This window comes from Barbus barbus (assembly GCF_936440315.1).
Source record: "Barbus barbus genome assembly, chromosome: 27".
In the NCBI taxonomy this organism is placed as follows: domain Eukaryota; kingdom Metazoa; phylum Chordata; class Actinopteri; order Cypriniformes; family Cyprinidae; genus Barbus; species Barbus barbus.
The window spans coordinates 3,922,102-3,949,971 of record NC_136755.1 but is presented as its reverse complement, the minus strand read 5'-3'; the positions used below and the strand labels follow the sequence as shown (position 1 = coordinate 3,949,971).

Sequence of the window (27,870 nt, the reverse complement as noted above, 5' to 3'; positions counted from 1 at the left end):
AGTTGATTTCCTTTTATTGTTTAATATTAAATATGAGTTACAATATGCATAATTAGGATTTACTTAACATAATAAATCAGTCATTATTCAAACAAACCATATCCACAACCACCAACCATTTTTTAAATGTCATCCAAACACACAATATAAGCAGTCTTTGAATACTGAGGCCACACTGTTGCTGCTAGCAGAAGTCAGATTTAATGCCTAATGTTAAAGGAATAGTTAAAATATCAAATTCACTTAGCCACATGTACTTCCAAACTACTTGGAATACAAAAGGAGGCATATAACACAATGTTCACACTTCTGTTCTCCATACAATGACAGGGAATGAGGATGGATGCTGCTGAGGTCCAAAATTAACAAGAGAAAAAAAAACAAAACATTAAAGCATACCATAAAAACTGTGTATTAGCCATGTGTTTACAGTCATTTTCACTCAAATATGCCACATCAAGATATTTCCAGCCAGGTCTGATTACAGTGATGCCAAACAGCATTGGTTCTCACATCTTGGGCTGTCCGTGATGTCCCATGTATGAATATGCACTTGACTGAATGAGACTGGACAGATGCAAAGGGGTTTTCAGCTTACAAAAAATATTCACAGATCAAATATGTGACCCTGGAGCACAAAACCAGTCTTATGTTGCTGGGGTATATTTGTAGCAATAGCCAAAAATACATTGCATGGGTCAAAATGATATTATTTTTCTTTTATGCCAAAAATCATTAGGATATTAAGTAAAGATCATGTTCCATGAAGATATTTAGTAAATTTCTTACCGTAAATATATTAAAACTTCATTTTTGATTAGTAATATGCATTGCTAAGAACTTTATTTGGACAAATTTAAAGGCGATTTTCTCAATATTTAGATTTTTTTTGCACCCTCAGATTCCAGATTTTCAAATATTTGTATCTCGGACAAATATTGTCATAACCTAACAAAGCATACATCAACAGAAAGCTTATTTATTCAGCTTTCAGATGATGCATACATCTCAATTTCGAAAAATTTACACTTAAGACTGGTTTTGTGGTCCAGGGGGCGTATTACAGAAAGTTTCTTATCTTAGATCTTAACTTAAGATATGATATGTTAAATTAGGATTTTTCACAAATTCGATTACAGAAGAAAATCTTAACTTGATTTGGGATTCTTATCCTATCTTACAAAATATCTTATCTCTAGTTAGGAAATCTTAAATGGCATAATCAAGCTCGACAATCTACTCTCAGGTCTGTTACCAAGCAACCAACACTGCTGATGAGGTAAGCAAAAGCTACTTCACTTTGAAAATCGCCTTTTGAAAAAAAAAGGCCTTATTCACTTGCACTACAACCAGCAATGATCCGTGACAATTTTGTTGGTCTCTATAATGCTGGTTGCCATTCCTGTGCTAACTCTAATATGTTGTGTGGCAGTCTGTAATTACTTATAAGTGTTTTGTCATCAAAATATAGCACATCTTCAGGGTCCTCCAAGAGTCTTTCTACCATTAAACATCCTCGTTTTTCATTTTCAACTATTAATAAATGCAATACCATTGTCGAACAGTACAGCTGTTAGCGTTTTTTTCCGTTAGCTTTCAAATAATTTTGAAGTTAGGACAGCTGTGGGGTTGTCCTAAAGTTAAGACAGTTTTTAGTTTTTTTTTTTGTCAAGTTAGGAGGTTTCTGTAATACCCCTTTCCTATCTGTAGTTAAGATAAGATAACACACTTAGGAAATGCTGTTCTGTAATAGCGTTTGTCCTAAATGTGGTCCTAACTGAAATTACCATGGTTACCAAAAAGATAAGATAAGATTTTAAAGTTAGGATCTTTCTGTAATACGCCCCCTGGGTCACATATATGTTCAAATCAAATATATTTATGACAGAATGTTCATTTTTGGGTGAACTGTTCTTGTAAATACTTGCATTGAAATCAATCACTTATCAATAGTGAGAGAAAAAGAAGGTGGCTTGTCCTTGCTAATTAGCTGCCTTTAAAATGTATGCATAAATTGAAAGACCGTAATCGGTAATGTTGATAACATGTGAAAACATTCTAAACTCAAAACTCAACAATGGTAAGACGTTAGAAGGTCCAATCACATAAGCCACTGCTCTTTCTCCTTACTGAAATGTTCTGCCCACTTCCTGGTGAGCTCCAGATAGTGGTCTGGCTGATGGGGTTTGTAGTCCAAATACAGACGGGCCACAGTCTTCTTGGGCACGGCCCTCTCAATCTGAGTTCCTTCATGCCACTCATTAAATGATGTTACTGTGATGATATCAGGCCTAATGGACATCGCTGCCTGCAAAGAGGTCTCGTAATATCGTCCATTCACTCGGTTGCGTGTGTTGTGGTTGTTCCACGGCCGGACGGCAGTGTCCATATAACCAGGTCCAGCACTGGGCACAAACAGCAAGTTGTTCTTGTCACAGAAAGCTTTGATTGCTTTCCAGTTCTGGTGAGAAGATCCAAAGGAAAAGCCATTAGAAGCAAAGTAGGTATACATGCCGTCAAACCCGCCAGCCAGGATGTCCTGCTTGTGACGCTCCTCCACAATGAGAGCGATGAAGATGCCATCGTAAGGAGTTCCTCTGAGACTGTGAGAGCCCCTGGCAGTCAGCAGCTCAGCCCAGGCCTCTGGCGGGGTAAGGTAGGAGTCGTACACATAAAAGAGCGGAAGGATCTTCCCAGTGCTGGACTTGAACCTGTAGAAAGCCCCATGCTCCCCGTATCTGTGAAAAGATTTGAGGAACGATGTGTTTATTTGTAATATAAAACAACCCAAATTCCAGAAATGTTGGGACGTTTTTTAACCTGTTAACCTTCGCCCCCCATTTTGGGCCTCACAGGTGAAAATAACCTATCTAATCTAAATTAAAACGGTAACAGTTCCTGACAAAGTGTGCTACACAAACAAATGAGGTATCTTTGGAAAGAAGACACTCTAGGCTTTACTATCCATCATCCAGAGTTGATAATGCTCAAAAAGATAAAAAGTCACTGACGTGCCTTGAAAAATATTTTTCCACACTGAATGTTTTTTTATTTCATATACAAATACATGAAATAAGTCCTGGAGCAATCCAGAAAAGTAATGGATTGAAAGCCACATGTCTCATGAGTTCATATTTCAAATTTGAAGAAGATACCATGAAAAATGAGATTCCTGCAATATTTTTCTGAAACTATTTATAGTCCCCCCACCCCCCTGTTTGAGGAAAAATAACCACCAAATGTATTGCAGAATTATACAAACTATTTTAGTCATTATACATATTCCTGCATAGTTTTTCAATTATAAAATAATAGACAGAATTTTAGACATCATACAAGTGATTTATTTGAGCACTAAAAAATACAAAAATAATTATTTGAGTAATAAAAAAGGGAATAAATTGCTTTGTATATAGTATGTATACTGAAGTATATATTCTGATTGCCAGACATGAAGTGATATTGGCAGACATGGTCATAGAGTCAGTAATCACACGCTGATGTGCGTCCATACAGATGATAGTCATGCAGATACGGCCACATTGCCCATACAATACACACACTCACACATAAAAAATGTAGAAGAAAAAAAAAGAAAGTTTTTTTATGGATAAAGCAGATCGCTAAATTACGCCCCGCTCAGATGACAGCGTGCGTCACTCAGGAGAGAGCGCCAAATTCAAATAATCTATATTCCGCTTTTCTGAGACTTTTTTTCCGTGGACAGTCTCATTCTGTTTGTAAAACTGTATGCTACAACACCGTGTTGTTTTTTTACCACCAAGACGCTGTTTTTGAGCGTAATTTATTCCATAACGGACACGAACAATAACTCTCCCAAAGAACTGAAATGTAAACAAAGGAATATTCATCCTTTGAATTCCATTCCATCGTTATTACAATGATAATGGTACGTACTGCTTTTTTATTCTGCATGTTTTGATGTGTACTGCTTAAACAAATGTAGCAAATACATTCCTTATAAGCTTTCCATTGGAAAAACAGTTCCTGACTTTCAAAATACACATGAGCCAATATTTTACTCACAATACAACATAGAGAACATAAATGTTTAAATGGAGAAATGTTACACTTTTAAACAGCTCATTTAAAATATGATGCAGATTAAGATTCAGATGGGAGAACATCTAGCACCTAACATGATTAGCTATAAAAGTGTGAGCACAGTTTGAGGTATTATTGAGATCTCCTCTGAAACTCTACATCTCAGAAATCTCAGAAACAGCAGGCTTCAGCAAGTCTCAGCTTGATCTTGTTATCTCGTCTATAAGAGAAACAATGAGACACAAAAAGTGATTGCTGTGATTTCTCTCTCCTCTGGGAAATGAGTAGTAGAATCACATGGAGTTCAAAGCACAGGGAGGAAATATTGAACAAACCGACGCCAGAACTTCCTGTTATTTCATAGCTGTTATTTTGCTCTCAGTGAAAGGACATTTCAGCACTTAAAGAGCGCATGCAATGGTTTGAGGAATGTAATTTTCCTTCCAATGTTGTATGTCATGTTAAATCAGAAAGGTGGGCTGTTTTTTTTAGATAGCCAATACACGTTTAAGACACCAAAGATCTTACCCATGTTTTCAGTGGCCTTGGATCTGGAAGTACTTTTCCCATATAGTTATTTAAAAAAAAAAAATTAAATAACATAAAATAATTATTAGTGGATATTTCATTGCAGAATCATTGAAAATATTGTTTCTAACCAGAAATTCCGCTATTAAACATGGTTACTGAATAATAATTAAAAAAGTTGAAATGATGTGGTAAAAAGCATATCATAGTAACCCAAATTTGCTCGTGGGTTACACCATTGGTTAACAGTAGTTCTTGTCTTTAAAATTCAGTTCTGTGAAAAAAAATTATGGGATTTTACAACCCAAATTCCGGAAATGTTGGGACGTTTTTTAAATATTTAAATAAAATGAAAACTAAAACACTTTCAAATCACATAACTTAACAAATGTTTAAACTGCAAAATGTTACACTTTTATTCACTTAATGAGCTCATTTCAAATTTGATGCCTGCTACAGGTCTCAAAAAAGTTGGCGCGGGGGCAACAAAGGGCTGAAAAAGCAAGACATTTTCAAAAGATTCAGCTGGGAGAACATCTAGCAACTAATTAAGTCAATTGACATCAGGTCTGTAACATGATTAGCTATAAAAGGGATATCTTAGAGAGGCAGAGTCTCTCAGAAGTAAAGATGGGCAGAGGCTCTCCAATCTGTGAAAGAGTTCGTAAAAAGATTGTGGAATACTTTAAAAACAACGTTCCTCAACGTCAAATGGCAAAGGCTTTGCAAATATCATCATCTACAGTGCATAACATCATCAAAAGATTCAGAGAAACTGGAGAAATCTCTGTGCGTAAGGGACATTCCGAAGACCTTTGTTGGATGCCCATGGTCTTCGGGCCCTAAGTCGACACTGACATGATTCTGTGATTGACATTACTAAATGGGCCCAGGAATACTTCCAGAAACCACTATCGGTAAACACAATCCGCCGTGCCATCTGCAGATAATTAAAGCTACTAAAGCTCTATCATGAAAAAAGGAAGCCATATGTGAACATAGTCCAGAAGTGCCATCGTGTCCCATTTAAAATTGACTGTTTCAAAGTGGAAAAGTGTTCTATGGTCAGACGAGTCCAAATTTTACATTCTTGTAGGAAATCATGCACGCCGCACTCCTAAAGAGGAGGGAGACTTTCCAGGGTGTTCTCAGCGTTCAGTTCAAAAGCCAGCATCTCTGATGGTATGGGGGTATGGGTATACGGTATGGGCAGCTTGCATGTTTTGGAATGCACTATGAATGCTGAAAGGTATATAATGACGTAGTGATGCAGTAATGATATGTAATGATGCAGATGACGTCTATTTAAGGGAAGGCCTTGTGTATTTCAGCAGGACAATGCAAAACCACATACTGCAGCTATTACAACAGCATGGCTTCGAAGTAGAAGAGTCCGGCTGCTGAATTGGCCTGCCTGCAGTCCAGATCTTTCACCTATAGAGAACATTTGGCGCATCATTAAACGAAAAATACGTCAAAGACGACCACAAACTCTTCAGCAGCTGGAAACCTATATCAGGCAAGAATGGGACCAAATTCCAACACCAAAACTCCAGAAACTCATAACCTCGATGCCAAGATGTCTTCAAACTGTTCTGAACAGAAGAGGAGATGCTACACCATGGTAAACATGCCCCCGTCCCACCTATTTTGAGACCTGTACCAGGCATCAAATTTGAAATGAGCTCAATTTGTGCATAAAATTGTTAAAATTTCTCAATTTAAACATTTGTTATGTTCTCTATGTTCTATTGTGAATAAAAGATTGGCTCATGTGATTTGAAATTATTTTAGTTTTCATTTTATTCAAATTTAAAAAACGTCCCAACATTTCCGGAATTCGGGTTGTATTATATACATTTAATATATATTTAAATGACTTATTTTTAGATATCTATACATACAATTATTGGTTATGATTTATAATATACTTTTTACATAAAATCACATTAAATTTATGAATTACACTACAGTAAGACTCAGTTTGTTAAAATTACTTAATACATTAGCTATTATGAACTAACAATAACATTTTTACAGCATTTATGAATCAAAGCATAATATATTGTTAATTCAAGGATATATATTCACTTTTAATTGCTGTGGGTTCATAATAAATTCATGTTAGTTTTTGCAGTATGAAATGATGAAAATGTATAATTAACATTCACCTACTGTACATAAAAATAATTATTGTTCATTGTTAGTTAAAGATACATAATGCATTATATTAATGGAATAAACCTTATTGTAAAGAGTTATATAAAGTATAATATAAAAATGTTAATACGTTACAATAAGATTCCATTTGTTAACATTAGTTGGTTACTTTAGTTAACATGAACTAACAGTGAAAATACTTATAATGCGACGATAGCTGCTCGCATCTCAGCATGTCTTATAGACATTTCTTGCTGGATGAAGGACCACCACCTTCAACTCAACCTAGCTAAGACAGAACTTCTTGTAGTTTCAGCAAACCCATCACTTCTTCACAATTTCACCTTCCAGTTGGGCTCATCAACATGAGAAATAAAATTTGCCTTGAGCTTTTGGAATATAAGGTCTTTGTACCATTAAAACATCCTGCAAGTTTCATAGCTTAAAACGTCCTCCTCGTTATAAACAAAGCATTTATTTAATCAAGTTCCAAAAACGGCTTGTTTGGATCTGAGGTGCAAGATGACGTCACCTGGGCACAAACATTTGCATAAACACTTTGCTTAGCGGCTGACACTTGATTACGCTAAATGTGAGTGTGGCGTTGCGTCAAATGCAAATAAAAATGACAATCACTGCCACTTTCCAACCCCTTAAAACAGGTCGTTTTAGACAGAGAGTCAGAATGACAGTTGAAAATAATAATTTTTCCACATACTTATTTGTTTGTTTTGTGCAAAAAAAACTTTATTAACATTAGAAGTAAACCTCAAGGAAAATATGAGGCCCTTTCGCACCGCAGGAACCTTTTCATAGTACCCAAACTAATTGTGGAACTACCCACTTTTTGGCGTGTTCACCCCCGCAGGAACTAGCAACTGTTTTAGTTCCCGGAACTCCACTTGGAGGAACTAAATTAGCTCCTACTTCAGAGTAGGGTCTAAAACAGTTCCATAGGAACTATCGTGACGTAAGTGTACGCTGATTTGCTAAATGCGTACGAAAACGCCCTCACCCGCCATGATTTAAAACGCCGTGTAAACACATACTGTGTAAACATGTCCATTATTGTGAAACCCGCGAGACACAACAAAAACACAGCTCCGATCACAGCGTCCTCCATCCTCCTGTTGTTAACGTCATTGTTCTTTGTTTTCGTTGTTGAATGCCGCGCACAAATGACGTCGCTGTCGACCGGCTTACGTCACTTCTTAGTACCCACTGTCGGTGCGAATGCAATCCTTTAAATCAGAGGTCTTCAACCCTGCTCCTGGAGACCCACTGTCCTGGAAAGATTATTTCCAACCAGCTTCAGCACACCTGCCTGCAATTTTCAAGCAGTCTTGAGGAGCTTGATTGGCCACTTCAGGTGTGTTTGATTAGGGTTGTAGCTAAACTCTTCAGGATAGTGGGTCCCCAGGAACAGGGTTGAAGATCTCTGCTTTAAATGGTACTGGGAAATAGTTCACGCAAAATCGTCCCAGTACTTTAGTACTGTACTTTTAGTTCTGGAACTACAGCGGTGCGAAAGGGGCTATTGAAATAATAATAAAAAAATCCATGTCATGACCTCTTTAATGCTAATTACAACCAAAATGCAACACTGTACAGTGTTATAAAAGCGTTTTGTGTTTTCTGGAATGTTACGTGTCCTTGTTCTGAAAGTAAGCCTCTCACAGCAGTACAGATTATTGTATTACCTGATACTCAGATACCATGTAAACCTACACTTTACTTAGCTCGGTTTTACATAATGTCTTTCGTTCCAAGGCATTCCTGTTGCTAGAGAACAATTCAAGGACAAATAACTTTAATATATTTGCAAAAAATGACTCAGCATGTTGCAGTCAGTAGATTGTTACATTGTAATGGATTTACACACTGCAGACATTGTTCTCTTGAACCTGAGTGAGTTAGCTGCAATACCATCCGGTCATGTTATAGGTTCTGTTTCATGAATGATTAATGTAAGAAAAGACCTCTATTTTTAAAACACCACTCTCTTTTCTGTTCACCAGGCTGGATTGAATTTCACCCCAACTCCTGAGTTCAAAGCAACCCAGCTCATCATGATGGACAAGGGCTAAACTTTCAGGTTGGCAGACAGGATCGCTCTGATCTTTAGTTTTGGAACAGTGCAGGAGGCATGGAGGTATTGAGGAGGTGCAACTTACTTGTCAATGATATATTTGATGTTGTGATGCACACTGAGGTCCGTCCGGCCTTTGTAGGGCTGCAGGTGAAACGCAACCTGTAAAGAACCAAAAGGCAATGAAGTAAGGAATAAAACCATTTCTAGCATTTCTATACAACACAAACTGCACGTCCATAATAAACCGATACATACATTGATAATGATACCATAGTGTGCATACAAAAGCAAAAAAAAATTATTTGGACACTTAAAAATGTGCTAATGTCACTGTAGTAAATGCAAGATATCAAAACAAGTGTTGTCTTTGTACTGGTGTGTCAATGATTTTTAGTAGATGTAGGAAGTTGCTTCTCTCAAGTTCATGCAGGAGTCCTAGCAGATAAATCACAGGTGTAGTTCATTAAATGAACAATGAACGTGCATGTTCAAATACTTGTGATTTACTTTGAACAATATATAAATTTATTGGTCACACTTTATTTTAATGTCCAATTAGGTAACACTTTAGAATAGGGAACACTTATTCACTATTAACTACGACTTTTCCCTCAATAAATTTACAGCTTATTAATAGTTAATAAGGTAGTTGTTAAGTTTAGGTATTGGGTAGGATTAGGGATCTAGAATAAGGTCATGTAGAATAAGGCATTAATATGTGCTTAATTAGTACTAATAAATATTCTAGTAATATGCATGCTAATAAGCAACTAGTTAAGAGACCCTAAAATAAAGTGTTACCCCCAATTATTACTATTAACTAACTATTATCTACGACTTTTGCCTTCAAAAAAATATTTAATTGTTAGTAAGGTAGTTGTTAAAGGGTTAGTTCACCTAAAAGTGAAAATTCTGTCATTAATTACTCACCCTCCTTTCATTCCCAACTCGTGGGACCTTCAGTCATCTTCAAAACACAAATTAAGATATTTTTGATGAAATCAGAAAGCTTTCTGACCCTCCATTGACAGCAATGTAACAACGCATGGTGGTAATCTCATTAATGCCGCCTATGCATGCAGAGGAGATTAATTATTTAATAAAGTCATTATCTTTGTTGTCTTTGTGCACAAAAAGTATTCTTGTAGCTTTGTAAAATTACGGTTGAACCATTGATATGACATGGAATATTTTAACTATGTTTCTGGGCTTGGGAGCGTTTAAGTTACATTGCTGTCTATGGAGGGTCAGAAAGCTCTCGGATTTCATCAAAAATATCTTATTTTGTGTTCTGAAGATGAACAACGATCTTTCGAGTTTGGAACGACGTGAGGGTGAGTAATTACTGACAGAATCTTCAGTTTTGGGTGAACTATCCCTTTAATTTTAGGTATGAGGTAGGATTAATGGATCTAAAATATGGCCATGCAGAATACGACATTAAAATAAGTACTATTAACAGCCAATATGCTAGTAATAAGCAAAAAGTTCAAAACTAAAGTTTTACCCTATTTCTTTCTACAACAGTTCTTAAGTTCACAATGCACTGGAGGTGAAGATTATCTGTGAATTACAAGTTCATTACCCATGTCTCAGACATACTGAACAAATTGCTGTATCCTGCTGCAACACCTTTGTAAGGTGGCTGACAGATGACTTTCTCAAAGTCCCAGAAACATAGTAAATTAAGACACAGATGTGTCATGTTGAATACTCGGAGGAGACAGACTCCACTTCAGTGACAGCGACATGCACAAGGCTGATTGAACTGCAAAACCCTCAGGGCCTCAAATGAGAAAAGCCAAGCACAAACACCCACTACTTTTCCACAACGCCAATCTGGAAGGTCTTCATAAACTGTTTCCATGGCAACCTGCATTTAGCGACACATCTCTGTCATGGACAGTTTGACATCCGTCATTTTGGACATGAACATCTACACTACACTAATGTTTTGAGAAGGAGGTTGCTGATAATACAAATTACAGATACTCGACACCTGGAAAGTTCAATTGTCCCTCTATTTCTTGAGGACTGACTGCCAATGTAGTCAATAACTGGTTACAACTACACTGATTGCTATAATCATGACTTTTAATGGTGGAGTCATTGCAGAAAGAGGATGGAAAAAAAAGAAAACCTCTACCCATGTTCATTGTTACCCACCTCACAAAGGCGACACACACTCATTAGATGCATAAAAAAAATGATGGTGCCATTACCGAATTTACCATCATTTGTTCACTCACTTAGTTCACTGCATCTCACTTAGTTCACTTTCTTTAGTTTCAAAGAACTAAAGAGATTTGAATTGGGTACGGCAAAAAAAAAAACATATATCTCAACGAAGTCTCTTTCTCTGCATTTCTTCTCATTATTTAGGCCTATGCTATATGCCAGGGGATCATGTTCTGCTGAATTGTAAATTTGCTTTGACACATTTTTGCAAATCAGAGGTGTCAAATTCTTGCTGAAATCTCTTATGCACTGCCATCTAACAGCCAGCATGAAAGAAATGTGTTAAACATGAAATGCAAATAAGTTTATAATTTCTACTTTAGGATAAAATGTAGTGCTTTGATGGTTGGAAATATTTAAACATACTCTGAAAATCTCAGAAAGACAAAAGTACTAATACATCCTTTTTCATTTCAATGGCTGAATGTGTCTGTACAGAATGAGGCACGGCCTCGAGCGCAGTTACAAAGATACAGTGGTTGTTGTATAAGCACTGGCATGACGTCAATCCACTCACTCATGCTATAAGCCTTGCTGTGCCCTTACATCTAAATGTGTGACACCAAGATAAAGCTGAAATGCCAAAGAAACAATTGTAAATCAATGCTACAGTACATGGTTGGTTAAGAAAGTAGACTGCACAGACAGTCTTTCTAAAAAAAAAAAAAAAGGCAAATCACAGCACATAGAATGAAAAATAAATTAACAAACTAGCTGACAGCTCACCCCTAGGTCAGAGTGAAAACTCAAATGTGACATATTCACGTACAGGTTCTTCAAGGTTTCTGGAAGGCAAGGTGTCTAAATCACTTCTATTGACCATTGGGGTACATCAGGGTTCAGTGATTGGTCCCTTAATTTTCTCAACATGCACAACACATTAGACTATCGTTCATGTACACCATCAGACAATTTACTGCTAGCATGAATGTGCAGCCACAAGTGGAGAGCAAATTAATTGGACATGGTTTGCCAGAACACATAAACTGTGTTAATCAACAAGACACTTGTAGACACATTATTAAAAAAAAAAAAACAAATTAAAAGGACTTTACCAAAAGGATGCACAATGGCACCCGGGATTGTAGAAAAGCTCAGTTTTGTTGTGAGAATTGTCATCATCATTGTCAAACATACAGCACAGACTCCAACACTATTAATTCTGATGGGAAACGAAGCACATGCAGCGAAGAGATACGCTTCATTCCATCCCACTGCCCAAGCCTCCACTGGGAGTATTCATGAATAAGTACAGATGACTGGTATTGCTTTCTGTTTCCAAACTAATTCAAACATTTTGTTCAAAGATCGCACAATCTCCTTGCAATGCAGCCCCTTGTGCATTTCAAGACTTAAATCTACATCTGCGCCACATAATACTATGCTTTGTTTACCCAAAACAAAGCAGTTTGTCAAGTCAAGGCATCTGGGAAACACCATGACATTTTGCACATTACTTTAATGATAAAGGGCATACTGATGAAGCTGTTTAAAAACGAAAAGTCCCAATGTTGCGGCTAAAATTCAACCATTCCATGACACATGGGAAGGAAACATAACTCATACACTGACAACATGACAGTAATCACAGGCATGGTGTAACAGACTTGCTTCTCTAGACACCAGGGAATTCTGGGCTTATAAAATATGATGGACAAAGAGGCCCAGTAACAGCTCTGAGTCTGAGCTCCTCTCATTAGGCAGAAATGGTGAACACAGCTATGGGCAGTATACACAGAGACTTATGCAACCACTAATGAGCTCAAGAAATTAAAATCAGTGGCTCATCCACAAAAGCACAAACAATTCAGCTGTTGCAGCAAAACTGAAAACCTTTTTAGTGCCAACTTACTATTTTTAGTAGCTCATATCTTGTTGAGTTTTAAAATAGATTGTTCAAGGAATGATCATATGCAAAATCATATTTACTTTCTTATATATAATGAAACTGATAAGATACAAAATAAGATATAATATCAAGGTTATCTCCTGACATTTACATGCAATATGGGTGTTGTAATGTGAAGACTGCAATACAGAACAGAGGTCTAAATACACTGTCTTATAACATAGGCTATATATTTGTTATATGGAAGTCATGTTTACCATTCAAGGTGATACCTTTAGAATTACGTGCACTGACTTTAAGGTATCAGGTAAGGGTCACTAAATATCCACAGCTCACTGTACTGTACTGTACCTTCACTCACAGAAAAAATAAAAAAGTGCAAAAACGGGTATAATTATAGGTACAACAGCTGGTCACTGGGGAATCTTAAAGCAACATCTTTGTATCTAAAGGTACGTAAAAGATTCACTTCAGGGTACTACTTGAAGGCAGGGGGAAGACCTAGGGGATTGTGAGGGAACGGCAGGGGGTTTGTGAGTTAATGAAAAATATTTAACATTAAAATAAACAAATGAGTCTTCAGTTAATCAATAAAACTGAAATAGCAATATATCTTAAAAAAGCTGTGATCTAAAGCAGCAACTATACAGTTTAAAAAGTTGCTATATAGTTGCACTGCATGCTTCAGAGTGAAGTGCAGCACTGTGTTCATTTACACACAGGCAGCTTGTAATACTGTGTTTTCAGAGCAGCTTGGTTTACTGTAAATCCTGCTCTGACAAACTCACCTTTGCAAGTGCATGTTCAGATGGGCTACAGCAGCAGAAGACCACACAGAGTGCTGCTCCTGTCAGCTAAGAACAGGAAATGGAAGCTACAATTCGCACAGGCTCACCAAAATTGGACAACAGAAGATTGGAAAAACGTTGCCTGGTCTGATGAGTCTGATTGGGCCCCTTAGTACCAATTGAGCATCGTTTAAATGCCACAGCCTACCTGAGGATTGTTGCTGACCATGTCCATCCCTTTATGTCTACAGTGTACTCATCTTCTGATGGCTACTTCCATGTCACAAAGTCACCATGTCACAAAGCTCAAATCATCTCAGACAGGTTTCTTGAACATGAGTTCACTTTACTCAAATGGCCTCCACAGTCACCAGATCTCAATCCAATAGAGCACCTTTGGGATGTGATGGAACGGGAGATTCGCATCATGGATGTGCAGCCGACAAATCTGCAGCAACTGCGTGATGCTATCATGTCAATATGGACCAAAACCTCTGAGGAATATTTCCAACACCTTGTTGAATCTATGCCACAAAGAATTAAGGCAGTTCTGAAGTCAAAACCCGGTACTAGCAAGGTGTACCTAATAGAGTGGCCAGTGAGTGTATATATATATATATATATATATATATATATATATATATATATATATATATATATATATATATATATATATATATATATATATACGGCCTATGTGCCAGCTGCTACCACAATGACAAGAAAAACCACCTAGTCTCGTTACGTCCTTTTATTCTTATTCTTTTACTTTAGTTTCTTTTCTTTCCGTGGAGTTTCTTGTTCTCAGTTTAAGTTTTGCCGCCACGCCTCGTCTCCGAGTTCAACTCGAGTCTGTGACCGCCTCAAAACTTCTACCAGCCACAACTCCGCATCCTCAGCAAACCCCAACGATCGGCTTCCCAAGATGTCACTTCAACGACTACTGAACTTTCAGCCAATCAGCAACACCCTTTCCTGCAACGACGACACAAAAGGGATTCCCTTAGCAACGCAAGCAAGTAACCTCCAGGTTCTAACTGAATCGGTGCAGTTAATATAAATTGTAGCCTCATTGAGAAACTCAAAGCAAGGGTTAAATAAGTGATTGATGATTGTTCAGGTCTATGCAATTGCACATATTGCTGTAAACTTGGGATATCACACTTTCATTCTCTTAAACTCATCCTTTCCTCACTTTCTCTCTTTCTGCAACGTGTGAATGTGAGAATGCTTGTGTTCATGTGTTAGATTAGTTTATGTCTTTGGTTTGTATAAATAAAATCTTATCTGTATTGAAAAGAGAAGTATCTTGTATTTTGTGCTCACAAGTTAATGTCTTAATCTGCCGATCTTGTTACTGTGCTATTTAATAGTGTTTTCACTATATTTTGGATTTTAATATCCAGTGCAGTTTGTTATATGGCTCGTGAATCGCCGTAACAGTGAGTCTGTTCAAATTCCCTATAAAATCATAAATGATTCCCTTTGAGCTAAATTAAACTATTTCTTTAAATTACATATTAATATTATGTTAATATTATGTTATGCCACGGACCCTGGGTGCACCAGCAGCGGAAGACGCGATTCAGGCCTCGGGCGACGACCTCTCCCCCCTCCGGACTTCGAGATCTCCACCCGGAACCGCTTCGCTCCCCTCTGCAAGATGGAACGCGACGCTGTGATTGTCGGACACTCCATCGTCCGGTACGTCCGTGCAACGTTAGCTGAAGGTAAAGTGCCCACGCACTGTTTCCTCGGTGCTCGTGTTCTCAATGTTTCTGCGCAGATACCCGCGATCCTGAAGGGCGACGAGAGCATCGGTGCTGTCGTGCTGCATGCGGGGGTTAACGACACAAAGCTGGTTATTGTCATGGTGTAAAGAACAGAAACTGTGCTTTGTTAATAATTGGAATCTTTTCTGGGAGCGTCCTAGGCTTTTCGTTGCTGATGGCCTGCACCCCAGCAGAGTCGGAGTGGAACTCCTGTCGGACAACATCTCCAGGATGCTACACTCCATCTGACTAGTAAGCCAATTCACAAATAACTGCTATGATGGCTTTTGTTCTACCCACTTAAATGATGGAAGTACTTGCGTTGTCCATCCTATACAGACTGTGTCTGTTCCCCGAATAGCGAGGTCAAAATATAAATTTCCCGAGTTCGCCTGCCCATTCAGCCCTGCCAGTTAGTGGTAAAACAAACTTGGCTTGTTGTCCGTAAAGGAGGCTCGAAACCCGAGGCTCAGCTTAAGCTCTGAGTAAGAAACCCACCTGATGATACGGTGTGGATAAAGGAAAGGGATTTGAAGGAGGAGAAGGGGTGGTGGGGGGATGCTGGAAGAATAGTCGCTTGAACGGAACAATGACTGCTGCTTATATATGGTCGTGACGACGATTGGCAGGACTGGATGATTAGTCTCCTCCCGAACCTACGTTGTGAACTTAATTTCACGAGTTCGCCTGCCCATTCAGCCCTGCCAGGTGGTGGTAAAACGAACTTGGCTTGCTGTCCGTGAAGGAGACTCGAAACCCGAGGCTCGGCTTGAGCTCCGAGTAAGAAACCCCCAAAAAAGGCTTATAAAGGACAGCAGGCTTGTTGCTGATTGGTGTGGAGGCTTGTAGCAGATTGGTGTGCTTGTCTGATTTGTTGCCGCCAAAAACAACACTAGGCGCAAGTACAGGTGCTGTGGAGGAAATACTGGTAGAGCCCGAGGCTGCCTCGCTCTCCGTGTTGAACGAGGCTAGCCTAGCTCTTTTAGACAGTCGACTAGAAGCCTTTTGAGGGTGGGAGGGAGGTACAGTTGGTGGAATCTCTCCAGATAGTGACTTCGTGTAAAGAGCGTACAACTTAACTTTGGTTTGCCTATGGGAAAAATTAATGTTTGCAGAGGCAAGAGCGTGCCGTATTCCATTAACTGTATATTTTGTTATGTCGGGAGTTGACAATGGTCCTGGTGGAGTCAGCTGGGCTGGAGCACGAGGAGAAGTTGAGACGCCTGGGTTCCGTGGCTTCCTGGCCGGAGGCAGGGATGACCGCGGTGTGTGGTGGCGTCTTGGCGAATTTGTGGGAGGGCGCCGAGTAGGACGACCTCGTTCCTTACTGGTGTGACCGGTTTAAGAACCAGATTTGGAGGAAGCTGGGTTTAGCTGGGTGGCGGGTGGAGAATCCGAAGCACAGGAAAGTTCCTCGTTGGAGGTGAACAGCTGAAGCTCGTCAGGGTGAGACATGTTTCACGGAATAGGGCGGGGCCACTATGCCGGAAGAATAGTCGCTTGAACGGAACAATGACTGCTGCTTATATATGGTAGTGAAGATGATTGGCAGGACTGGATTATTAGGCTTCTCCCGAACCTACGTTGTGAACTTCATTTACTGCAGGATCCAGAAACAATCTGATCATGATTAAACCAGAAAACCGCTAAATAAATAAAGCTTGGTCTCCTAAACATTAGATCACTTGCACCCAAAGCAGTTATTGTAAATGAAATGATCACAGATAATAATTTTGATATACTCTGCCTGACTGAAACCTGGCTTAAACCAAATTAATATATTGGTCTAAATGAGTCTACTCCACCAAGCTACTGTTATAAACATGAGCCCCGTCAGACTGGTCGTGGTGGCGGTGTTGCAACAATATATAGCGATATTCTCAATGTTACTCAGAAAACAGGATACAGGAGATTTAACTCATTCAAAATACTTCTGCTTAATGTTACACTGTCAAATATGCAAAATAAATCTCTCCTATCTCTTGCTCTGGCTACTGTGTATAGACCGCCAGGGCCATATACAGATTTCCTAAAATAATTAGCAGATTTCCTCTCAGATCTATTGGTTAATGTTGATAAAGCGCTAATTGTCAGAGATTTTAACATTCACGTTCATAATACAAATGATGTGTTAGGACTTGCGTTTACCTAATAAACTCTTTTGGAGTCAAGCCAAACGTCACCGGCCCACTCATCGTCTTAATCATACGCTAGATTTAATTATATCGCATGGAATTGATCTTACAGATATAGATATCGTACCTCAAAGTGATGATGTTACTGATCATTTCCTTGTGCATGCTGCGTATTACTGATATTAATTATATGGCTCTGCGTTATCGTCCGGGCAGAACTATTGTTCCAGCCACCAAAGACAGATTCACAAATAACCTGCCTGATTTATCTCAACTGCTCTGTGTACCCATAAATACACATGAACTAGACGAAATGACTAGCAACATGGGCACTATCTTCTCTAATACATTAGAAGCTGTTGCCCCCCTTAAATTGAAAAAGGTTAGAGAAAAACATACTGCACCATGGTACAACAGTTATACCCATTCTCTCAAGAAAGAAACTCTCAATCTTGAGCGCAAATGGAGAAAAACTAACTTGGAAGTTTTTAGAATTGCGTGGAAAAACAGTATGTCCAGCTATAGACAGGCTCTAAAAGCTGCCAGGGTAGAGCATATCCGCAAACTCATAGATAAGAACCAAAACAATCCAAGGTTCTTATTTAGCACAGTGGCTAGATTAACAAATAAACAGACGCCACCCGATCTAAATATTCCCCCACAGTTTAATAGTAACGACTTTATGAATTTCTTTACTGATAAAATAGATAACATCAGAAATACAATATCAAATGTAGATTCTACTGCGTCTAGTATTTCAGCTTCATTCATCGCACCCAAAGAAAAACTGCAGTGCTTTACAACTATAGGAGAGGAAGAGCTAAATAAACTTATCAGTGCATCTAAACCAACAACATGTTTATTAGATCCTGTACCCATTAAACTACTGAAAGAGTTGTTACCTGTAGCAGAAGAACCGCTTCTCAATATTATTAACTCATCGTTATCTTTAGGTCACGTCCCAAAACCATTCAAGCTGGCGGTTATTAAGCCTCTTATTAAGAAACCACAACTAGATCCTAGTGAACTGGCAAATTACAGACCCATTTAAAATCTTCCGTTTATGTCAAAAATTTTGAGAAGGGTTTGGCTGCAGACTTGCACTTGCACTCTCAGTACTTGCACTCTCAGACACTTGCGCTTCTGCGAGTGACGTCACTTTCAGTCTTTTATTTATTTTTTGTTCAATTTATTGATCATTTTTTTGTTTGACTCTATCAACATTTTACAACAGTAGCTAGGTGGTGAAGACAAGAAAAAAGAAACTAAATTACAATGTCACTTGCAATCGCCGCTCTCCGCTACCTGCGACATCACTTGCGTTGCCAATGGCGATGAGACGCTGTGGTGGTTAAACGATTAAAACTAATTTAGTACAATAATGAACAGGGTCCTGCAAGTCATCTGTAGGAGAAAAAGACAAGACCCGCAAATCCGTGGCTACAGAACAGCAGAATATGAACGCAATGCGCAAAGTTTCTTGTTAAGTGTTTTCCTCCCGCAGAAAACCATAATTGTTAATAAATAATCAATTGTGCTCCTTCTTGCAAAAATAATTTCATTCAGGTTTTAGGCCTCACCATAGCACAGAAACTGCACTTGATAAAATGACAAATTACTTGCTTCTTGCATCAGACCAAGGCTGCATCTCATTGCTAGTATTACTTCATCTTAGTGCTGCCTTCGACACTGTAGACCATGACATACTCATAGATCGATTACAAAACTATACTGGTATTCAATGGCAGGCTTTAAGATGGTTTAGATCCTACCTGTCCGATCGCTACCACTTTGTTCATTTAAATGGGGAGTCATCTCAATTATCACCAGTAAAGTATGGAGTACCACAAGGATCTGTCCTAGGTCCTCTGCTATTTTCAATATACATGTTGCCTCTTGGTAATATTATTAGAAAATACGGGATTAGTTTTCATTGTTATGCTGATGATACTCAACTATATATCTCAACAAGACCAGATGAAACTTCTAAACTATCTAAAGTAATAGATTGTGTAAAAAATGTAAAAAGATTGGTGACCAATAATTTCCTCCTATTAAATTCAGATAAGACAGAGATATTACTTATTGGACCAAAAAACAGTACACAGAATCTCTTGGATTACAATTTGCAACTAGACGGATGCACTGTTACGTCCCCTAAAGTCCTCTAAATATTTCCCATGTTACAAAAACAGCATTCTTCCATCTTAGAAACATTGCCAAGCTTCGAAACATGCTACCTGTTTCTGATGCAGAAAAGCTAGTTCATGCATTCATGACCTCTAGACTGGACTATTGTAATGCACTGCTAGGTTGTTGTCCTGCATCTTCAATAAACAAGCTACAGATAGTCCAAAATGCAGCGGCTAGAGTTCTTACCAGGTCAAGAAAATATGATCATATTACACCAATTTTACAGTCTCTGCACTGGCTACCTATTCAGTTCCGTATCAGTTACAAAATATTATTACTTGCCTATAAGGCCCTAAATGGTTTAGCTCCTGCGTACCTAACTTGTCTTCTACCACGCTACAATCCAACCTGCTCCCTAAGGTCGCAAAACTCTGGACTTTTGGTAGTACCTAGGATAGCAAAGTCCACTAAAGGAGGCTCTATAGAGCTTTTTCACATTTGGCTCCCAAACTCTGGAATAGCCTTCCTGAGTGTGTTCAGACACACTCTCTCTGTTTAAATCTAGATTAAAGACACATCTCTTTAGCCAAGCATTCACATAATGCATCTTATAATCTTGTACTGCAGTTATATCTGATCAAATGTACATTATTATTCTTCTTTAGCTTGGGTTGAACAAAAATGTTTTGCTTAGATGGAACAGCAGCTATGCTAATTATGTCTCTATTTGTTTCTCTGTTTCTGCCACGGGATGTAACTAGGAATGACAAAAGCTTCAGTCTGGATCCAACCCTTAAATGATCTGAGATTACCGAACACCTGAGAAGAGATGATGCCAACCCCTCAGAGGACCTCAGAGGATGCCAACGCTCAGACAACATACAGAATTACCAAATTTTGCCATAAGTGAAATATATTAAGTTTCTGCAATATATAAATATATTGTGGAAACTTAATTTCCTGTAGAGCTGCTTTGCAACGATTTGTATCGTAAAAAGCGCTATACAAATAAACTTGAACTTTAGAACTAGTAATTATATTATTACCGTATTAAAGCAGTATATTATGTGGAGTAGAGTATTATGAGAGAAAGATTGATTTAGAGATAGTGATTACCTGCATCTGATCAAGCATTCATTCTTCAGATCAATCTCATATTCTCAATAAAACATTAGTTTAATTGTCCGATAGGCTCGTACTATCTTTTCATCTGTTTAGGGTGATTTGATGACAGCGCTGGTCAGTGCATTTGTTGGTTATGTCTTACAAGCTGTTGTTAAAAGTAAACATAACTTCCGTTTCCGTTTTTCCAATATAAAGTCTTTACTGCTGACTCGTCATTATTATGGTTTTGGGCGTTCGCCATGACACTCGCTGTGAGAAATATGGTAACTTCAGCAAACGGAGTGATACAAATGATGAAACGGCTGTTGGAGTTCTGTTGGCCTCTAATATCAACACTCTTATTAGCCAATCAGATTTGAGTACCAGAAAGAATTGTTGTGTGTGTGTGTGTGTGTGTATATATATATATATATATATATATATATACGTATATACACACACACACATTCACATTCTTTTCTGACAGTGTTTAAAACATAACAATACATCAGAATAAAACTCCATAAACCAAGTGTTTTGTGTAAGCAGATAAGTTTGATGGCTCTCTCACCAGTTACCTTGATACTGTGTCTATGGGCAGCGTCCATTACAGCTGGCACTAGATCCTCTGTGGGTTTGCCATGTTCATCTGCCACACCAGGCGGGTACCAGGACAGGACCACCACACCTGGCATCAAAAGTGGAAATACATTGCTCTACAAGCAACATTTTGTCTCTTTTAAGGTTTTTAATGATGAACGACCATCTATATTGTACTATAATAACCAAAGAAACATAAATATAATAAATGACAAGCACAATTCATCAAATTGTGTCTTGGCCATAAAACCTGCAGCCGCAGCTTCGATTTGCACCATGTGAGATTCAATGACATCTGGATCTCTGGAGCTGTAGGGTCCCAGTTCAGGGTAATAACTGGACGCAATGTCGTCTGGAGGATTGTGTCGTCCTTTAGGGTGACTGGAAGCTATTTTGGAGTCCCAGTGTGGCACCAGTACATGGTCCCAGTGTATATAACTACCATCCATCTGTGCCGAGCCATACCATAAATAATAGAAGATGTGAATGTCATAGAATATGCTGTGGTCGGGACCAGAGTTGGAGAACACTATCTTGGTGTCACTGCCCACACCACCATTCTGACCCACTGATTCATCTATGTGATTGGGTCTCTGGTCCATTCGCTCTGCAACCAAAGGCATCAACTCCATTCCTGGAGCAAGATCCGAGAATCCATCAGTGGGTTTGAGGGTTCGTAGGCCCATCATAGTACCAAAGATAAACAAGGTAAACAATAGAAGAGCCACACATGCTTTCCTGCGTAACTTGTTCATGGTCGCTGTCCGTGGTGCTGGAAACGGCAGTTCACACAGAGGTTAGTACGACAGAGGCCTCCAAAAGTGGATTGTCAAATGCTTGTGTTCCATTTCTAATTCCAGTTGGCCCTCTATCAGACTTGCATTTGGCACTCTGGATTGGTTGCTTGGTCCGTGTCAGGAAGCCATTATCTTCATAACATTAACAAACTGTAAAATTTTTGAAAACGATGCTTTGATAAATTTCTGTACATGCAACGAAGATCCTAAGCTGACAAACCAGCCCGCATTATTTATCACGCAATATTCCTAACCTGACAGAGCATGCTATATTTCTAACTCAACATTGCATAGATGTGTTTTTGTTAAGTCGCACTCGCCCGTTTGAATTCGACGGAAAAGCGTCCATGCAATCATGCATTTATCACATGCACCAGTACATCCTTCTCCATCGCTTCATTTGCGCTGCTCCCCACTTGCAAACTGAACGCCGTCTTCTCTCTCGTGCTCTCCCACGCGTGGATCTTAATTCTAATCCTTTTGCGCAGTATAAAACACTTTCACATCAGATGCACTGGCTTTGTGAAAGCATCGGCTGATTTCTGTGCCTCTCTGTCGCCAGTGTGCTGATGATAAATCTTCTCTTGTTACTGGAGGGTGGAGTCTCGTGGGTTTGTCACCATGCACGCATGCTCAAACAAGCACACTGGCTGTGTTCGCAATGGCGTGATGCAGGCTGCATACTGTGCAGTATATACTAAACACGGCATACTATTATTTTTTTAAAGAGTAGTATGTAAAATAATGCAACGATATGCATTTCAATCAGTGGTATGTTATACATTTGTTACCTCTTAATGTTTGTATACTTGATTCTAGTTATCATTTCTAATAAATATGGTTATTTTGCCTTTTTTAATAAAAATTCAATATGAAGTGAAAACGTTGGACACACACACACACACACACACACACACACACACAAATGCACCTGGTATTACTGCCAGAATATTAATCAAAATGCACAAAAAAAAAAACGTATTGCTCAGAATACTACTGCTTGCTGTATTTAAGTATATACTAAATACTATCCACTGTATACCTAACCCTAACAGTATCTGAAACTAACTGCACTGGTGCTTAACAGATTAGAACCATTGCTTTTATCGTGTGAAATTATAAACATATTAGCCTGATCAGTGGGTGTTTTATACTCATTAGAATTATAGATAGGGTGACCCTTCCTCTTTTTCTCAGTCATGTCCTCTTTTTCAGACCTTAAAAAGGCATCCAGTCAGGATTTATTTACTAACACAATAAAGCCATGAATCTATATTTCTGAAGTCTGAACTCCTCCCCCACGCCCATAACCCCGCCCACATATGCGAAATCTCCGCCCCTTACCCATAGCCCCGCCCACACAGGCTATAGCTCAGAAATTTCAGTAGGCTACATTTATTGCAGAATCATATCTGTTATCATCAGGCTAGAATGTAACTATAAAGCAACATCTGATGCGTACTCATCCATCATTCAAATAATTCATAGTTTATGAGATTCTCAATCCCAATAGATTTTCCATCCATTAATCACGTTCTGTCTTCTGTTTGATCACATTTAATGTCCTGGGTCGACATCTAGTGGAGAATAATGCATCGAGTGAATTCAGTCTAGTCATTGAGAGAACCAGTCTGCCAGAGTCTTGATTTCCACGATGGTTTGGTAGATGAAGCGTCTTCGAATACCTTAGATAATATATAAAATGAGATCACAATAATCCAAGCGACATTTAATGTGAGAACAGAACATTTGAATTATTATTTAAAAAAAACTAGATGGCGGAAAATTCAGTTAATGATGAGAACAGATTTTGTCCCACTGTAAAACATCATAATGTGGGAATCGGTGAGAAATTACTTAATATTACTTAATATGGCCAGAAAGCCCTGAATCAGTACACATACGTGCTTTTTATCTATATGGTCTAACTTTTTTTTTTTAATGCCTGTAACTCACTTTTTTCTATTTATCTCAAACTTTGATATAATGTATTTTATTTCTTTTTCTTTCTTTTTTTTTTTTATGAATTTAAATTAATTATTTATTTATTTTCTTGCCTTTAAACAAACATATAATTAAAATCAATGAGGTCCATCAGCTGTTTGGTTACGCACATTCTTCAAAATATCATATCAATAAGAAAGAAACTCATACAGGTCTGGAACAGCTTGAGAGTGAGTAAATTATGACAATTTAAATGTATGCATGAACCATCCCATTAAATGATTTGACAAACATAAATGGATTTCGAGGCATTCATTGTGGTATGTACAACTCAACAACCACTCTTTGTCATATTCAGAGATTATTGTTATTTGTTGTTGTGACATTTACAAAGTCACTGAATTATTTAGACTGCATGGACCTCCTGACGAGGCAATGAACTCAAAATATCACACATTCTTTTTTGTACTTAGATTGGAAGCTGTTTTCGTTTTACTCAAGGAGGTGGAGCATTGAGCTGATTTCATCTCTCCTCCCCCTCAGAGTGCTGGAGATGGTACAGTCTGCTTCTCAACGCTTTGTGAACTGTTCAAGACACTAATGCCACACACACACACACACTAAAGATGCCCTGATACACACCTGTTCTGCCCGAGACAAACATGATGAACGCAGAAATGAAAACCATCCTGCTGTAGGGCTGCTCATTATTGGTAAGTGGAGCTTTTATCTAGAATACCGAAGTCTTAATAATTTAAGCTGAGAATAATAATAATAATAATAATAACAAAATAAATAAATAATCAGATTTCTCTCTCTATGTTTTTTAAATATTATATTTTAATATGCATTTTTTTTGCTAATATGACTATGAAAAGGCATGCATGTTAAGATATTACAGCAATTATATATTATAGCACATACAATATACCATAAATATTACAGCAGTTGCAAATCCAGTTGACATTTGCTTATTAGTGCCGTTTTTAAATATAGATGCTTTAACATGTTTATGTAATATTTTGTAATAATATTGTAGAAGCCACTGAGTCTGAATATAATATGGAAATCTTTAATTATTGTTCTGAACTCAGTCTTAAGTCCGATTTCTAGGTTAGTCTGCTCAAATGACAGCATCAGTAACATTAAACATGATCAGTAATAAAAAACAATTATCTTGAAAATGATACATCAGTTCAGATCTCTAATGAGTAGCAATAATAGTGTATATTTGGCCCAAACATAGCATAAGCTTCTTTCATAACATCAGCTATGATCCATGTGCTTTGATTTGGTAAAGAAATGTAATGCCCAAATGCAAAACGGCAGGAAGCTTTAGAAATATGTATATATATAAATATAAACACTGCATAGTATTATAAGTATGAAAAAAGTAGTGACAAAATATAAAGCTATTAAAACTATACCATTATAAAGTGCTAAAAAGTTCAAGAATAAATTAAAAAGGTGGTTCTTTAACTTTTTTTTTTAAATATAATATTCCCATATGTATCTGCGTCTAATTGTAGTAATGTGGTACTTATCCCATAACTGTTCATTTTGTGTTGAGAAAAACATGCTGTTGTTACAACCAGTTTCTGCCTCAATAGGTTGTTGGACACACACAGTGATTTCAGTCCTGTAGCTCATTTCTAATTGTGTTGACTGATGGTCTTATAACACTCATACTGCAGAATTGCAATAACAAATTTACAGCCGTACAGCACTTTATAAATATCTCTGCCAGTGTTCAGCAAATTCAGAGAGGACTTCATAATCATAAAGCAGTCAGACAAGCCTCCTCAGAGCTGCTGTTCTCGTTCTGGAGCCATCTCTTTACCCGAGTGAGTCACGGCAGAGCAGAATAAGTATCTCATCATGCTTGTCTCTTTACCCCCCGCCTGGTGTTCTAGGACATGCAGCTATTATGCTGTGCAGCGGTGAAGAGCAAGGGATGCATAAATGTGCTGTTGGTACTTTTGATTCCCAGCAACATGTGGTTGTTGTGTAAGATGTCTCAGTGTGGTATTCTGGGTAATTCAGCACAGTCAGCCCACGCTTTTCCTGGCTTTGTGAGATGCCTAGAGTCACACTGTGTTTGCTGCCTCTTTGTGTTCACCTTGACAAGACATTTAATAATCTTCAAGCTTCTCTCCATTCAATCGGAAGCCTCACGCTGTCTTAAAGACCACAGCTGGCTAAATCTATTGTTTTATTGGCTTTTTGTTGACAGTGTGCAACACACATATTAGGCATTTTTTATATTTCCTGAAGAATCTGTGTGTGGTGTTTGCCTGTGAAAAAGTATTTGCTACAATGATAATCAGGGCAGTACTATGAATATGCTAATGTGTTGTTAATGGTTGTTTAAGTCTAAGGCTCTGTGATATCCTAGATATGACCCGAGTCCCTCCATCAAACCTTTTTCCCCACATTTTATCATCTGCCAGATAGATATTTTCGGATTGCTTAGAAACTATTCAGAGCCTTGCACATTACATGCAGGAAAAATTTTTTTTTTTTCTCTAACAGCATAGCCACAATTCACCTAAAACAAGAGAACAATTTAATCTGAGGTATGCAATATGTAGCTAAAAATAGGAAATTAATACGTTGTGGGAATTAGTTGTTAATGTCATGTTCAAGGCTCAAGTCGCTCAGTTCGTGGCATGATTCATGTTCATAGCACATGGCTGCTTTAGCCTATGATGTAAACTGCTGATTTTGTCTGGCCAGAAGAGAACGACACTATTTTGACAAACTATTTCCCCGTCTAAATACTGTAAAGCTGATATAAAGCCACCCAGCTTTATATCAAGCCAATGTAAAGCTGCTTTGACACAATTTGCATTGTTAAAAGCACTTGACTTGATTGACTTGAGTAATACTTAGAAAAAACTCAAATCTAGTAATACCAAGCTCTAAAGTGTTTTGTGTTGTTCAATCATGAGTCTTCTAGCATTTCTTAACTGTGATGATGTAAACTTGATCCCAAATGCTGCCTGCACACATACGCACAGTATTATACGCTTGCACATTTATAATTGAATGCACACATTATTACACACAAACTGTTTAGGGGTGTAATGTTTCTCAGTGGCACAGGACGAAACACTCTCTCTCATTCCTTTAATTATACTGTCAAGATAGAAGGATGTTTCTATAGAGACAGAAGCCTTTTTTTAATCCACTAAAACACCAGCCATAGATCAATGGGTTGCTTTTAGTATATTACACAAGATAAGATTTATTGAGTTACAGACAGGGTTAGTTACAGTAGTGCTCTACTGCCATGGCTGACGCCAGTAATGACATCTGACCAATAATTAATACAATGCAGATCATATAAGAGGACATCAGATGAACAAAATTGCTGACTTTAAATGAACACTTATTTTACACAGTATTTGCTCAAAATTTGGAACACTAGACAGAATGGTCATTTATGTTAACCAGTCCATTGGGCACCACTGTTAATGGCAGTCATCAAAAATGACTAATGGATCAGTATTAATGTATTACCAGCCCTTATTTGAGCATATTAATAAAACCTATTATGGGATTAATATAGTTTAAAACAGTATACTTAAGTGCAATCTGAAAGCAGTGCGCTTAAGTGCATGTTAATTAAATGAGAATGCATTTTAGTTTGTATTTAATAAGTT

General features: G+C 38.0%; 1 protein-coding gene across 1 annotated transcript; it reads right to left on the bottom strand.

The window, feature by feature from the left end:
• LOC306847236 (glycoprotein endo-alpha-1,2-mannosidase-like protein) lies at positions 1–22,835 on the bottom strand. The gene is made up of 5 exons (XM_079381073.1): positions 21,715–22,835; positions 21,443–21,552; positions 8,928–9,004; positions 1,694–2,738; positions 1–1,236 (listed from the first exon to the last, which is right to left on the bottom strand). Exons 1-4 carry the CDS (start codon positions 22,217–22,219, stop codon positions 2,102–2,104), a joined length of 1,329 nt encoding a protein of 442 aa, XP_079237199.1. The 5' UTR covers positions 22,220–22,835; the 3' UTR covers positions 1–1,236; positions 1,694–2,101.
• Positions 22,836–27,870: the final 5,035 nt, after the last annotated feature.

Bases quoted from the DNA above. Each gene is read 5' to 3' on its own strand.
- LOC306847236 (XM_079381073.1), bottom strand. From the start codon at position 22,219: ATGAACAAGTTACGCAGGAAAGCATGTGTGGCTCTTCTATTGTTTACC. The intron at 9,005-21,442 runs GTAACTGGTGAG...GGTTCTTTACAG, and splicing joins CCCATAGACACAGTATCAAG to GTTGCGTTTCACCTGCAGCC. The intron at 2,739-8,927 runs GTAAGTTGCACC...ATCTTTTCACAG, and splicing joins ATCAAATATATCATTGACAA to ATACGGGGAGCATGGGGCTT.